The sequence below is a fragment of the Zalophus californianus genome, chromosome 11, assembly GCF_009762305.2.
Source record: "Zalophus californianus isolate mZalCal1 chromosome 11, mZalCal1.pri.v2, whole genome shotgun sequence".
NCBI lineage: Eukaryota > Metazoa > Chordata > Mammalia > Carnivora > Otariidae > Zalophus > Zalophus californianus.
In genome coordinates this window covers 85,048,426-85,065,030 of record NC_045605.1, presented here as the reverse complement: position 1 = coordinate 85,065,030, position 16,605 = coordinate 85,048,426, and the positions used below count along the sequence as shown (strand labels likewise).

Below are 16,605 nucleotides of genomic sequence, written 5' to 3'. Positions count from 1 at the left end.
GGCAGTGGAGATTCTTTGCGCCTGGAAATTTTAAAAGGCAAACAGGTGGGACTTGCTTTCAACAGTACAAGAACTCACTGTTCGCTTTCTCAAGTCTGAGTCAGTGGGCATTAGGCTATGACTCCAGTGACATCCCCGTAATGTAGCAGGTGCTTTTCTCAGTCCCCTCACTTACTTTTCCTAACAACACTGTAAGGCTTAGGTATGGTTACCCTGTTTTCCAAATAAGCAAATCAAGCTCAGAAAGTTAAGTAACTTCCCAAGTTCACATCATATTAAGTGGTAGAGGTGGGATTCCAAGCCTGAATCTAATTCCAAAGCAGAGGCTCTTTCCAGCCTCCCTATGGTGCCTTCCATCCAGTGGCACTGGAGACTTAAGTCCAACACTCTGGACGAGACAACTAGCTTCACATCTCTGTGTGTTAGTGGCTTCTCATTGGATTCTGGGATCTGGGAGCTTACGAGAGCCACGCATGCTCCATTCCCCATTCCCCACCTCTTCTTCTCTTCTAGAGTTGCTGCTGGGAGCTCCAGCTCAGTGAAATGGACAGAAGGGCAGAGCAAGTGAGTGGACAATACCATGATGGCAAAGCCAATGATGTAGGCCTTGTTGACGCCTGGGGCGATGCAGGAGTTAGCATTGACAGTGGGTAATCAGGGTAGCAGTTGGTGCAATGGGATGGGAAGGATCTCTCTCTCCCTCTCTCTCTCTCTCTCTCTCTCTCTCCCTCTCTCCCTCTTATTTGTTGTAGACATATTGTGGGCAAAAATGGAGGTGGTGACATTTCTCATCAACATACTCCTAGAAAACCGCTTTTACAACGATGCACTAGGAGTTCTGCTCATTTCCTCTGGAATGTTTTACCAAACACTAAATTTGTGGTATTATACATCTTCCTGTTAGATCAGTCAAATCTTTCAGGCATATATAACTTGCTTTTTCTCTATTTGCTTTTAAATCTCTTAGGGAGAACTTAATTTTTACCTCAAGTCTGTAGACAGAATTCTTAGAAAAACTTTTTTTTTTTTTGTTTTTGTTCTCAAACATCTGTGCCTTCCCCAGCCCTATAGGCTGCACCCTGGGACACTTCTGTAGCCGTTTCTTTTGACTTTATTTTTTCTGCATGAACACCAGAATTGGTCTCCTTCTTTTCATCCTTCTTTCTTTTGTTGGCTCAGTCCTGGCTTTTGTATCATCCTTCAGCGATCAGCAGAGTTGTTTTTCAATCTTCCAGGACTTACTGTTAGATCCTTCTTTCCACCCCCAGCCCCCATTTTTTTCTGCTATTTTATCCAAATCTCAACTTCCTCTCTTTAGACCCAAAAGAAGCCTGTTGATTTGAATTTTTTCTCTCCACACTTGCGTCCAAAGGACTGCTGGCAATTTCAGCATTTTGTCTTTCTACTTACTCTCAACTTGTCCGATGTTTCTTGGCTTCTTGCTTTTACCCTTTCTTTCTGGATCCCTTCCTTTTCTTCTCTCTCTTCTTCTCAGAATTCAGACACTGTCTCCACATTTAATGCCAAGAGCAGATATAACTTGATTGTGAAGTGAGTAGCATGTTTCGATTTTTAAAATTTCTTCATGCTGGAGTACAAGGTTTGTTTGCTTAATTACAAAAATTACAGATAGGGCATCTTGGCATGTGTTTGATTCTGGGTCTTTCCATAGTTGAGATAATTTTGATACCTTTTAAGGTCTTTAGATACATGATATTAGTCACTTGCTGAGAAATCAGAAGTTATATTGTGAAGATAAAGCACAAAATGTGAATAGTTTGTTTTGTTCAATCCACCTTAAGGAAGAAAGAAACTAGAAGAGTTTTTATTAGTCTGATGCTTACATTTTGGAAAAGGATTTCTGAAACCAAACTGTATTTTTTGAATACTATTTTTATTCAGAAAGCTGAGTGAAAAGGATAAAATGTCTCCAATAGGTAGTCCTACAGAAGAGCAACTCTTTGGAGAACGAGGTTGCGATTGTGTAATTTACTAACATCTTCTCTCATGCTGCAGATTTATCCCTTTAGAATCTATTGTAAGTCAACTAATGTCTGCTTCCATTTATGATTTGACAATTTATCTAAGGGTGGATGCTAACATTATTGGGCCCCATGTAAGGGGCTTTATGTATGTTTTCTCCTTTGACCTCATGACAATCCTAGGATACTAGGGTATGTCCACCTTTCAGATGAGGAGGGTGGAGAGACTAAGCCACCTAATCCAAGTTCACATAGCATTGTGAACTTTATTTTTAATTTATTTATTTTTAAAGATTTTATTTATTCATTTGACAGAGAGAGAGAGCACGTGAGTGTATAAGCAGGGGGAGCAGCAGAGGGAGAGGGAGAAGCAGGCTCTTCACTGAGCCAGTGTGAACTATAAAATGCTTGTTGTGATGTGGAGATTGACATTACAACACACTGATGTGTCATGACCCACAGTCTGCCTCTCTTATGGCTCTTAAAAATGGCTAATCCTTAGCTCTTTCCTCCAAGCTCCTGAACTTCTGAGAACTGAATTCAGTTGAATCTGTTTTTCCAGTAGAAAATTGGGCTTTTCTCCAGGGGAGACACAATCTGGGTAGGCGTCATCCTTCTCTCTGATGCCATATTCACTTCCTTTTGTCATGGTATGAAAACGCTGTTAATATGGAAAATATATTTGAGTAAAAATATTCCATGAAGAAAGATAGCTTTTTTTTTTTTAACTTAAATCCATAGCTAGTGTCTTGACACTTTGAAGTCAATGGTAAGAAGAATCATGGTGACCCAGTAGATATAGAACAGAAAAACTGGAGGTTTGCCTCATGTTTTGGAGAAAAAAGATAATTTCCATATCATTCATAAAAATGAGACATTATCCCAATTTTTTTTATTAAAAAGATCATGAACTTCAGATAAACCCCCATTAAATATTTGTTCATGTCTTTTTTCCTCGAATATTTTACTTAAAAAAGGATCAGGTTTTTTCTTTGTGTCCTAAGCAAGTCCTTGGAGACATCTTTCATTAGATGTCAGAGAGCGGTGTTATTACAATGGGTGGGGATGGGATTTTTAGGGAGAGCATGGGCAAGATGAGATGAAAACATGATATAATGGGGAGGAGGAGATACTTTAGCCCCTGATTTACTCCTCTCTCCTCCTCTATTCATTTTCTGATCTCTGTGTGCCCATTGGGATCAGAACTACTTTTATGACCTCAAATGGGAGAGTATTATATTTCAGTTTAATTCAGAGAAGGTACTTTATGAACCCACTTTCTTAACTCTGACTCTTTTCATCACTCACAAATGAAACTAGATTTTTTAAGTGGGTCACTGGGAGAGAAAATTGCCAGGGATTCCTTCTAAGCATTAGTCCACCTTTATGAATAATTCTGTTTATGGTGCGTTTGCATTCGTTGCCTGATTTTTACTTCTCTAAAAGCCTTTCCCGTGTGTTCTTAACGGCCACTGATTTACTAAAGCTGCTCACAAGCCACAGCTACTCTGTTAGTCTCTGTTTTGTCTCTTCTGAAGAAAATATCCTGCAAAATGGAGTAACACATCAACCTTGACTGTGGTCCAAGTTATTAAAACAAGGAAGAAGTTATTCTCTGGGGAGTTGGGCAGGGGGAGTGGGAAATCGAACACAATAGAAATGTTAAAGGAGTGCTGAGCAGAATGAATGTCCCTTTGCTGGTCCAAGAAGTTCACAGACTGTTGGGAACACACAGTATTTGACCTGTGGATGGTTGAAGGGAAAAACGAAAGACTCACGATGACTGATGTATGGTGAAAACAAAGACATGCGTTTTGGTAGGGCCAAGGCTGTCGAATCTGGAGAAAATCCCTGCTAGACATGGTCTCATCCCTGAGAACCTGTGCCAAAAGAGATAACTGTCTTCTCTGGCTGGGAGTTCCGATACACAGCCCAGCACCTTCCCATTCCAGCTCATAAACATAAGGTATTCATCCAAAAGATTTACTTCTTGAAAATAGATAGCCTGCTTTTAAGTGGCTCCTGGAGCTTGGGATGCAGAGCAAAGGTGGAGAGAAATAGTTCTGTGAATATCAGCATTCCTGAGTGAAATCCTCCAGCTCCACCCCCAGCAAATTTTGTTAATTTCTCTTTTTAAAAATGGTTACCTTTATGCCAGGAAAGTGGCTCTTGGTCTTCCCTTGGATTCCACTTGGATCTGTTAGCCATACTGCCAAGACAAACACGGGACTCCTGGGTTGGCAGGGTGGGGATGGAGACTGATTTTGAGTTGTGTCTCCTGTTCCTCACACCTGGATTGGACTTAATTTCTTTGCCCTCAATTCTCACTTCCACGCTACTTGTTTCAACTCTCCTTGGCTGTTCACCTTTCTCTTTGGGCATGTATTCAACTAATATATGTAACTTTTTAAGTTATTTAAGTAATGCATATAAATTATAGAATACCTAGAAAATACAACTATACAGGGAAGGAAATTGCCCCCTCCCCCAGTAGTTCAGACGGAATTACTGTTAATATTATGTTGCATGCACTTAGACTTTTTTCTTTTTTGGGGTGGGGCATGGTGAGGGACAGAGGGAGAGAGAGAATCCAAAGCAGGCTCCACACCAGCACCCAAAGCAGGGCTCCGTCTCACAGATATCATAATCTGATATCAGGACCTGAGCCAAAATCAGGAGTTGGACACTTAACCAGCTGAGTCACCCAGGGGCCCCTAGACCTTTTTCTATGCGGACATACACATCTGTGTCCTTTTCTTTTCTATAGCAAATGATTGGGCTTCAACTTCTGTAAGCCATTGCCAAGTTCTGTATTTCAACTATCAAGAGAGTGTTTTGAAAATATTCTTAACTTGTTAAAAACTATTTCATTTAAAAAACTACATTGGGCTTTATAGACATCATCTCCACACTATGTCTCTATTTTTAAGCAAGGAATCATTTTCATCTTGTAAAGGTGAGGGGAAATAACAGGTTTGTTCAGATCAGAAGAACAAAGAGACCAAGTAGAGGAAAGTGGTGGTGAAGGGTCCAAGATGGATGTGAGGAAGATGATGGACTCAGCACAGAAAGATGAAGTAGGATTCTAGCCTGTCGATAAAGGTGTCTGTGTGTGTGTGTGTGTGTGTGTGTGTGTGTGTGTGTTGGAGGGGGAGAAGTATAATAGATGTGTGGAGGATGTCTTTCATGACCTAAAGGAATATTTTGTACCTCTCATGTCTGTGATTCCCTCTTGTACCCTTCTGAGACCCTCTACTCACCATGAATCCTTCTTCCTGTTATTTACCCAAGAAAAAAATCATAACCTCCAGCTAGGAAAATATTGACATGGAAGCTACACTAGTAAAAAGTCATCTGTCTAAACACTTCTCTGAATTGAGGGTCTGTTGCATATTTGAGTAGTTTTTTTTCTTACTAAATTAAAAAGGTTCATTTACTCTAGCTTTATTTTTAACTCTTTATTTTTATTTTTTTTAAAGAATTTTTTTTATTTGAGAGAGAACACAAGCAGGGGGGAGGGGTAGAGGGAGAGGGAGAAGCAGACTCCCCACTGAGCAGGGAACCCAATGCCCGACTCCATCCCAGGACCCCGGGATCATGACCTGAGCCGAAGGCAGACACTTAACCGACTGAGCCACCCGGGTGCCCTCTAACTTTTTATTTTAAAAGCAAAGCCACACATATAATGTTCCTAAGGCTCAGATGGTGACTTGATCAAAATGAAAACAAGTCTTACCCCTTAATTATAAGAGTAACACAGGCTTATTATGTATTTAAAACATAAAACCAGTACCAAAATATCATAAAGGAAAAGAGGTATCTGTTATTTTACCACCCAGTGATCACTAATTTTTATTAGGATGTGTTTATATCTGCAGAGAGAAACTCCTGGAAACATTTACTGAACTAGTGACTGTAGTTGTCTCTGGGAAGATTAGAGGGAGAGGTGGAAAGCCTGATAGAGATGGGTTTAAGACAGGAGGGGATAAACCGGAGACACTTGTACAAAGACGCTTGCATGGAGTTTTGCTGCAAAAAGGAGCAAAGAAATGGGGTTCTAGCTCAATGAGGATAAATGTCAGGAGAAGGTGGTTGGTTAGTGTCTTGCTTTATTTATTTATATTTAGAGAGAAGTACCTGCCTTTTTGTTTACTGATGAGAATGATCAAGAAGGGAAAAAGTTGGTGGGAGAGGATAGAATATGCTGGAACACTGTCCTTGAGAGAGAAGAGGCTCCATGGATGGGTAACTGGCCACTGGGTAGCTAAGAGCTGGGATAGGTCATCCAATAACTGTTGATCTGCAAGGGCTCTTTGTTTAAAAGGATATTAACCCTTTGGTTGTCCTATGTACTGCAAGTATTTTCTCTGATTTTATTTTGTCTCTTAATGGTTTTGTTTTTTCCTGTCAGAAATTTCTACTTTTATAGTAAAAGTGATCAGTTTTGTTTTATGGTTTCAAGTTTTTGGCTTTAGTGTCATGTCTAAAAGGATTTTCCCAAGATTTAAAAAAAAAATTTCTTATTTATTGGTATTCCTTGGTATTTTTTTAAATTTACTTTTTATATTTAAACATTTAGTTCATCTTGAATTTATTTGGCAATTTGATTCCACCTTGATTTGTTTCTAGAGGACTAGCCAGTATCCCCAAACTATTTTGAACAATCCAGTCTTTTGTCATTAACTTCAAATATTTTCTTTATCAATCCTTGGAACCTGTCAAATTCCTTGGGTCCATTTCTAGATGCTTTACCCTCTTCTTTTGATCAGTCTGATTCTTTTTGCCAAGTATCAGACTATTTTCTTAGCTATAATTTTATAGACTATTTAAATATCTGATCGAAAACTTTCCTAGCATTGTATTTCTTTTTTCAAACTAATTCTGGCTATTATCTCTTGTTTATTCTTCAAGATGAATTTTAGGTTCATCTTGTTAATTTCAAAAAAAAAAGTCTTTATTGGCGTGCTTGGGTGGCTCAGTTGGTTAAGCGTCTGACTTGATTTTGGTTCAGGTCATGATTTCAGCACCATCTGGCTTCACACTGGGCGTGGAGCCTGCTTAAGATTCTCTCTCTCCCTCTCCTTCTGCTCCTTCCCTCCCTTGCTCATGCACAGGCACTCTCTCTCTAAAAACAAAATAAAAGAAAAAAGAAAGTCTTTGTCAATATTGGTTTGTTAATTGTGACAAATGCACTTATTTGTGCATTTGTTTGTAAGATGTGAGTAAGAGAGGAACCTGGTAATGAGATATATGGTAACTGTCTATATTATCTTAGAAATTTTTCTGTAAATCTAAATAATTCTAAAACAACAAGTTTATTTTTTAAGTCTCAATTAGAATTTTGAGTGGATTGCACCAGGTTTAAAAATTAATTTTGGAGAAGATTGACTTTTGGAAAAAAGAGCTAACCCTTTCTTCAAGAATGTGGATAGCAGGGGTGCCTGGGTGGTGCAGTCAGTTAAGCATCCAACTCTCGGTTTCAGCTCAAGTCTGATCTCAGGGTCATGAGATCGAGCTCCGCATGAGGCCCTGGGCTCAGTGCCAAGAGTGCTTGGGTTTCTTTCTCCCTCTCCCTCTGCCCTTCCCCCTACTCTCTCTAAAATAAATAAATCTTAAAAAAATTAAAAGAACGTGGATGGCATTCCTCAACATTTTTTTCAAGTCTTGTTTTGTGTCAGATGTCTCCATTTTGAATTTCTTCCTTTTCAGAACTTTTTAGCAGTAATGCCTCTGGCTTCAAAATTTCTTTGAGAATGAGTGTGATTCCATGAATATGTTACAAGGATTTTCCTTTGTGTCTTCACCTTGAAATACTCTGTGGTGTTACTAACATTCGTTTGGAGGGTGGGACCTGTGGAAAAGATGATTAGGCACACAGCCTTCACACCTGCAAGCCTCCGTTTCAACTGGAGAAGCAGGGGACATCTTAATCTTAAGAGCCCCCGTGCTTGATCCTGGTGTTTTAGGGAGGACAGTTTTTTTTATGTAATTGAGCATAGTTGAGTAAACTTTTTCAGATTCAAGAGTGTACAAGCAAGCTGGGTAGGAGCCTTTAGGAATCCAGGCTGCAAAGCACCTGCTCCATCTTTCCTGGGCAGGGCTTGTCTCATGTGGATCTCGACAGATGTTCTTGGTATCTAGCAGCAGTTTCCGGCCAGAGAGCCAAGTCTGTGAGAACAGCGAACCCAGTGAGTTAGATGAAATTGGGATTCTGATAAGCCATCACCTCAAGACCAGACACATGTAAGGAGAGATCCAGAGATTTCTTATATGGTCTGATTGAGATGGTCTATGAAAATACAGTTCCTGTGTGTGTGTGTGTGTGTGTGTGTGTGTGTGTGTGTGTGTGTTGAAGCAGGAATGAAAGTCATGCTGAAAAATCATCTTCCGAGTGGTAGGGGCCAGTAAAATTGTGGAGGTTTTGGACTGTGTTCTCTCCAAAACTGTTGTGAGAAACTGGATTTATTTTTTTAAAGGTCTTATTTATTTATTTGACAGAAACACAGCTAGAGAGGAAACACAAGAAGGGGGAGTGGGAGAGGGAGAAGCAGGCTTCCTGCTGAGCAGAGAACCTGACATGGACATGGGGGCTCGATCCCAGGACCCTGGGATCATGACCTGAGCCGAAGGCAGATGCCTAACGACTGAGCCACCCAGGTGCCCTAAGAAACTGGATTTAAATATTTAAAATATCTCTTAGCTCTGCTCTGAATGTTAAATAGGAGGGAAAATGTCACTTGGAGGAGGTTTGTGTACTGTTTCGAGTGGTGAGGAAGTCTCAGTGGTTCATAAGGGCTGATTTATACAAGCGTTGTTGTCAGGCTGTTACCCATGCAGCTCGTGTCCCCTGTTAAACAGCAGCTGATGACCAGGTTGCATGAGAAGTGAAGTGAAGACAAAGGAGCCATGACTATAAAGAAACTTTCAAAAGAGGAATACAAACTAGGTTTTCATAATGATAGCATTGTTAGAACCAGTAGGCATCTTCCAGAAGGTAATACTTTGAAGGGACCAGTAATCATTTATAGATACCATGTTTTGAGAAATTCCCTGAAGAAATAAATCCAGTGACTTTTGGGTAATTGCTAGATTAGGTATGGATCAAGACTTTTTCTATAGCAGGTGGTAGAACCCCAGTTGAACTGGCATAGGTCAAAGGGGAAATTTAAATTTAGTATCTCAACTGTATTGTATTTTAAAACCCCATGTCTGGATTCAGGGGCTCAGACGATGTCATTAGAACAGTTTCATTGTCTCTTGTCTCTCCTGTTTTCTGTGCTGGCTGCCTTCCCAGACAGGCTCTCTCCATTGTAACAAAAATAGCTCTGGTTTTGGGCATCTACATTCTTGGGCCTGACAAGAATACCTCTCTATTGGTTCTTTAACAAAAGACCCAGGGAAGGCTCTGACTGGCCCGGGTTGGGTCATGTGGCTGGAGAATTCAGTGATCTGATTGGCCAGGTCCTGAGCATGTCCTTACCCCTGGAATCTGAGGAAGAAAAGTGGAAAGGAAAAGGGCCCTGTTTCCAGAGGAAGGTGGGATGGATGTGGAGTGGGCAGAACAAGAAATACTCAATAGAGAATTAAAACAGCCAAAGTTAGGGGCCGCCCAGGTGGCTCAGTCCATTAGGTGTCTGGCTCTTGGTTTCAGCTTAGGTCATGATCTTGCACTTGCGGGATCCAGCCCCACATCAGGCTCTGTGTTGCTCAGTGTGGAGTCTGCTTCGGATTCTCTCTCCCTCTCCCTCCCGCTTACTCTCTCTCTCTCTCAAATAAGTAAGTAAGTAAATAAATAAATATCTTTAAAAATAAATAAATAAATCAAAGTTAGTAAAAGTAAAAGTGGCATGAGCCCTTTTCCCCTCCAGATAACTTCAGAGCTATTTGCCTATAGGGATGTATGATACCTGGAGAGAGAATAAATGAAGGATGGAGCCTTCTTTCTAATGTTCATGAGAAAAGCACTCATTAAAAGATACAATAGTTAGAGTTGTCATAGTATACTTTTTAGTTAAAAGTGACACCAGATAGATTAGGTTTTTGTTAAAAGTCAAAAATGCATCTTTTTCTTGAGATCTGAACTGAAATGAAACACCTGAGGGGAGGAGGAAGACTCAGATTTTTTGAGTAAAAAAATAGCTGGTTGTTTTCTGTAGACTATACTTCTGGAGGAATTTTATACCATGAACTAGCAGACTGCAGACATTCCTTATATTTTTGTTTTTGTTTTTTAAGTTCAATCAAATTTAACTTGGTTGATTCATTTTTAAGTTCTAGGTTCTGTGCTGGATTCATAAAAGAAACTGCCATCATTTGTATATTCTCAGGAACAGAATAATCCTTTGGCTTTTATATATTCCCATTGATTTGTTATATTCCCACTATAAACAATGAAATTACACAAAGAAAAGAGAATGGCTAAAAGGCCTTGCTGATGATGTCTGTGCAGAATTTTATTTAAATATCGCCCTTAGCACGTCACATTCAGGCAGAGAATAAAAATAGCATTCATGTTGAGCTAGAGGTGATTGTGCTAGGTTGCCACCACCTCTGATTTTGTGCAGAAAGAGAATTTAATATATATTCATTTTCCCAAGTCAGATCTTCTAAGTGGATATGAAAGTGAGTTCTGAAAATACTCTGGCTACAGGGAAATTAGATTTTCATTCAGTAAAGCTTTTCAACCTACGAATTCTGGTGTGACCACTAAGGCTTCCTGGGGGAAGTTCCTGTTCTTTTGGCCCCAAGTCCTCTAGTTCAAGTCCAACTATCTCTATGCATGGTGCATCTTTGTGAATGCTGAGCGTTTGTGCAGAGGCTTCTTGTTTCATTGGGCTTGGTTTTATTTTGTTGGTTGTCCTCTCTTAAGTCTCTTTTATGCTATAACTGTCCTTCTAACCCCTAACTCCTCTTTTTTTTTTTTTTTTTCTCATGCTACTGATAAGTTGGAGACAGCAAGTTGTTTGGCCAGTGGAGTATCTTCCAATCTGGATTCAGCAGATTGCTCTTACAGCCTTTTAACTTCAGGTTTCCATCCCCTGTATTGCCTATAAATAGGTAGTTAGATCTGGAGGCTTGCTTAGATTTGGGTTCTTTTTTTTTCTTTTCTTTTTTTTTAGCAAGAGTGGTGTGTTTAGCCTCCTCTCTTGTGTTTGACCTTTAAGGATGCACACTCTTTGAACATGGTTCCAATACCCTTTTCCCTCAAAAGTGGCCCACTAGACAGGGGTGATGGTTCTCAAGGCTTGCAGCAAAGTGTTATTTCCAATACCAAAAGGAATCAAGCATTTAAGCATCTCATAGATATAGCCTGAGTATCAAGGATGGACAGAGAAGAGGGGTTGATGGGTAAATTCCATTTTCTGGATATGCAAGAGTTTGAAGTTTTCCCAGGTGCTTTCCTTCAACCTGCTTAACTCTGCAGAGGTGAGAAGACAGAGGTGAAGATGGGGGGGATGCTCACCTGGCCAAGGACTAGAGGTGGGAGAGAGAAGTCACAGGTGGAGGTTTCCCCTTTTTGAATATTTGTATCAAATGCTAATTACCTTCTTTCTCTCTTTCTTTTCCTTTCTCTCTTTCTCTCTTTCTCCCTTTCTTTCTTTCTTTCTTTCTTTCTTTCTTTCTTTCTTTCTTTCTTTCTTTCTTTCTTTCTTTCTTTCTTCTTTCTTCTTTCTTTCTTTTCTTTCTTTCTTCCTCTTCTGTTGATAAGGGATTTCAGGGCAGCTCTGGTTTTCCTCATCTGTAAAACCTCAATTCCTTCTTATTAATCTTGTTGTGCCTGTGGAATATCAAAATTAATCATTTCTAGAGAAGCTACTCTTCTAACATCAAGTTTTTTTCTGGGCCAGACCTCGATGTACAAGTTTTTAGCATGAAGAGGGCTCATAATTTGTGTTATATAAGAGACATTCTTCTCTTTTTTGCAAACTCGAAGGACACGTGTTTATGTATTTTAAAGCTGTCTAGGAAAAGCGAACTTTCTCAGGATACATTTTTATGCATCCTAAAGCTGTTTAGGAAAATGGACAGCCCACACCGCCACCAGGGATGACGCGGCATAGGCTCTACTGATAACTGTTTCTGCTCAGCTTATTTTCCCTGTTAGGTGGAAAGAATTTTTTTTTTTTTGTAAAAATTGTGCTCAGTTTTGATTGTTACTCTGTCGCATGAAAGTAGGCCATTTCCATCAGCTAGCTTTGTGCTTTCCTTATACCAGAATGAATGTTATGCCTCAGAGTAGAAGCTTGAGTGTCCTGAAGAGTATCTTGACTTGTTCCTCCTGACTGCTCGCCTTTTCTTATCCTACCCACTCCCACGACATTTTAAACCTTCAGCAAGCCGAATTTCATTCATGCCACTAGAAAAAAGAGCTGGGAATTAGTCAAGGGTCTTGATGGTAGAAGTGAACCCAGGATGGGCTTATTCCACCAGAATTGCCTAGCTAGTTTGGAAGGAAGAGAGCCGCGCTGACCTGGACTCAAACCCCATCTCTGCCACTTGCCTTCTCTCTGACTTTGGGCAGATAACTCAGTGTCTTCTTAAATCTTAATATTCTTTGCTGTAAAATGCAGGTCTTACTATTAAGTCCCAGTGAACATTTATTGAGGGCCTGTCATGTGCCGAGCAGTGTGCTTTACTAACCTAGTCTCATTTGATGCTATAATGGTCCGATGGGGAGTTGCTATTTCTCTTTTGGACTAATCTTCTAGGTTAATCTGGAGATAAAGGATCCAGATTAATTTAACTCTTTCAGATGTATCTGCAAGAAACTGAGTAAGTCTGGTTCTCTTGGTATGGGAGGTTGAATAATGACCCCCAATGATATCAAAGTCCTAATTCCTGGAACCTGTGAATGATGCGTTATATAGCACAAAGGACTGTGCAGGTGTGATTAAGTTAAGGATCTTGAGATGGGGAGATCATCCTGAATCATCTGGGTGGGCCCTAAATGTAATAAGTGTCCTTATAAGAAGAAGACACGGGGAGATTTGACTACAGAGGAGTTGTAGGGGATGTGATGAAGGAAGCAAGAGGTTAGAATAATGTGAAGAAGGGACCAAGGGATGCAGGCAAGTTCTAGAAATTGGGAAAGACAAGGAAAGAGCTTTTCCCCTCAGCCTCCAGAAGAAAATAGCCCTGTCCACACCTTGACTTTAGGACAGGGAGGCTGATTTTAGACTTCTGATCTCCAGAATTGTAAGGGAATAAATTTGTGTTTTAAGCCATCAGATTTGTAGTAATTTGTTACAGCAGCTATAGGAAACTGATTTGCTGGAATTCACACTTTTCTGCCTATAGCTTCAATGTTTAAACCTACTTGCAAGTGGGCCAATGAAATTTAGAGCGAACCACTGATACTTGCAGATGATAAGTGCTTCTGGATTTTGTCCTCATGGCATTGGCCGTGTCTGCTGTACAAGTAGCTTCTTTTTAAGCTTTCAAGAGTTTAGAAGGTTCTGATATTCAGTTTTCAAAGCATCAGGTGCTTCCCCACCTCTACTTTGTTGCCGTGTGGAAGGAGGCAACAAAACCAAGATGGAATTTTCCAGTTTGTAGCTTAAACTTCTTTGCACAACCTTTAAACCTGAGGCTGCAATCTGGTGGCCCTCAGGCCAGAGATATTTTGTCTGATCTGACAGTGATTCTATAAAATCTCAGTTATTTGCCAGAATTTTTGGTTGATTATTTGAAAGAGAGCAGGGGCGGGGGGAAGAGGGAGAGAATCTCCAGCAGACTCCCTGCTGAGCATGGAGCCTGATGTGGGGCTTGATCTCATGACTCCGAGACCATGACTTGAGCCAAAATCAAGAGCTGGACACTTAACCACACTTAACCGACTGAGCCACTCAGGCGCCCCATTTGCCAGAATTTATAGCTGAAGTGATCCCATATAAAAATCTTGATTTCTGACTTTTCTGGAAAATGGAAAGATCTGGCAACACCTGGTTCATATAATTGCCGGTCCATGGCTGAAAGAGCAGAGTACTTACTTTCCTCCTCATTATCTCTGTAGGAAGGTAGATCTAGCCACTGTAAACATTTCTACCCTACGGAGGTTTGGGTCTCTTGATTGCTCAGTCTGGTGGGATTCACACTCCATCCTAGGGCTGCTCCATGAATAATAACACCTTGTCTCTGGGTCATGATAAATTTTTACCCCACAACTGTCCAGAGCTTTGTGATTGCTTTATTTGGAAAGTGCATCTTTGGCTCCAGAAATCTCTTCACTGGGTGGTAGCTCCTTGCCCTTCTTAGAAGGCTTTATGGCCCCAGACCTCTAAAAATTCTGCCTTCACTCCTATTTGGTTCATCTACAGCATAGTCAGTGGAACTTTTTAAGACTAATTCTCTTGGAGGAAAAGCTTGGCTTTACTTGACCATCTAAGCTAGTAGCTGGGTCTGTTGTTCCAATGGCAGCCACCATCATTCTGAGCCAATCTGTCTCAGATTAAGTCCTGCTGATAACAGTTGTCCATCCAAATGACTAGATTCTCTATGATGGCTTCCCCCAGGTTGCCTCACAGAGAGAACTTTTAGAATCCTATCACTTCCTGATACTAGCAAATGATTATGTGCATTGTAAATATAATAGTTCCCCACAACAGCAAGGAATATCCTCCCCCTCCCTTTTTTAAAAATGAAATCACCGAAAAGGTGATTTTCAAAGGTAGAGATAATATGAAATGGGATGGAAAGCAAATGTTTTGGAAGCCAAATTGAGTAAAAAAGATTTCAACAGTTGGGGATGACTTGCTAAAAGAAATAAAATGGAATTTGAAGGATAAATGTGTAGTCTTGAACTGCAGTTAAAAAAATCGTATCTTCAAGCTCAAGGTTGGAGATACGTGCCTTAACGGTGGTTCATGCTTGGACATTGAGGATTCTATTTGACTGAGGACCATCGTGACCTGAGTGATAAGAAGTGATGTGCCCTTAGATGTGTTCATTGAGCCCTGACAGCCTGTGAGCCTAATGCATTGTGTTTGACTAGCATACTGATTTTGAAAAATTGGCAGTGGAATCCCTTTGGGGAAGGCATTTATGGTACACCCCCAATTCTTAAGGTTTTTGTGTTTACGGATGGTCCTCCTCCCCCCGCTCCCTTATAGTAGCACTCTCCTGGGGGCACTGGGGTCCATTTCGAGCCCACATGTTGAGAGAGAATTAACAAAGGAAGGGGGTCAAGAAGAGGATGATGCAGATAGGAAAGGAATCAGACACCAGTTTATGTCATAATCACTGAGAGAACCACAGCTCTCTACCTGGTCCAATACCTGAAGGACTGTCATGTGGAAGAGGAGTTAGATGCAGTCCTTCTCGTGGAACATTTATAGACTACGCGCCTTCAGTCACCGGGCTGAGAGGATACAGAGAGGAGCAAGTTGGTCTCTGTCTCCGAGGCCGAGTTTACCGCAGAGCAGAGGGGACCCACAGAGATGGCTGTAAAGCACACAGTCTCTGCGGTTCTCCAGAAGACAGAAGGGAAGAGACCGACTTTAGCTGGGCTTAGAAAGGCCTTTCCTCATTTCCTCACGATTAAAGCCCTCCCCCAATGGAATGGGCTGCCTTAAAAACTTGCCAGCAGTTGTATTTCCAGCTGTTGACGACAAGCTACAGGAGTTTGGAATGAGGGTTGCAGTAGATGACTTTTCTCCCTCTGTTAGTGTATGGTCCCAAGACCACCAACCTGCTTTCCTTCACTTACCCAGAGAGAGTGGTCACCATATGAAATGCTTGTGGGTTGTACTCAGCATTTTGGGCAGACCACACGGGGAAGGGTGTTGGTTTGCAGGGTTTCCGAGTGTGGAATTGCACTGATGTGTCGTCTGTCTTCTGGAATCGCCAACGCCGGCAGGCAGGGCCCAGCTGTAGTTTTTATTCATGGACCTGGGAGAAGAAGCAAAGGGCGTATTTGGCAGGTACAGTCTTGTTTCTGGTTGCTTCTTTTGTGTGTTGGCTGCATCTGGCTCTGAGGATCATGTCATTACCGGTGAGTGGGGCAGCACTTCCTTTCCTGGGACAAGTATTTTGAGGGAAGCCTATTTCCTATGCCTGCCAGGAACCCAAATAACATCACATCCAGCTATTAGCTGCCAAAATAAGAGATTCCTAATTCTTACCCTTTGATAGCACAACTTTAAAGTAATTCAGATTTCTGTCGTGTCCCTTAGAGATCCCTCAGCCTTAGAAAATGTGTCACCTTTGGCTCCATGCAGCGACTAAACTGAGCAGAGGCAGCATCTCTTCACAGCCTTCAAGGCAGAATGTTCTGGCAGCATCCTTCTTGTCCTGTCCTCTCTCTGCTACCACATGGCCACTGTCATCAGCTCTTGGCGTCCTCACGGTCTATAGAGCATGATTGTAAGGAAAGCAGACAAGGCCTCTTTCTTGGCAACTACATTTTAAGGTCCAGAGAGGCAGATGTTATCTGGATTTGGCATTTCTTTCCAATTCTTGCATGTTTAACCCCGGTTTAGTTCTTCGGGACATTTCCCCCTACCCCCAGATATGTCAGAAATCACCTGGAGGATATGGAGACAAAGTGTAGTAAGTTCAGTCGAGCAGAACTGCCACTCAGTTCCCCAAACGGCTATCATTGCTCTCTGCAAGGCAGACAGGCAGT

The 16,605-nt window shown here is 41.1% G+C and overlaps 1 protein-coding gene across 8 annotated transcripts in view; it reads left to right on the top strand.

Annotated features, from left to right (window-relative positions):
* WT1 (WT1 transcription factor) overlaps window positions 1–16,605 on the top strand; it is a 97,314-nt gene that overhangs the window by 67,560 nt on the left and 13,149 nt on the right. For 5 of the 8 annotated variants that reach the window (XM_035722783.1, XM_027579039.2, XM_035722781.1 and 2 more), the window contains exon 5: window positions 514–564. The exons of 2 other annotated variants lie outside the window; for them this stretch is intronic. In XM_035722783.1, coding sequence (XP_035578676.1) covers window positions 514–564 — 51 coding nt within the window. Of the gene's footprint in view, window positions 1–513; window positions 565–13,708; window positions 15,902–16,605 lie in introns of those variants that run through there. One more of the 8 variants, XM_035722785.1, reaches the window with a different exon arrangement.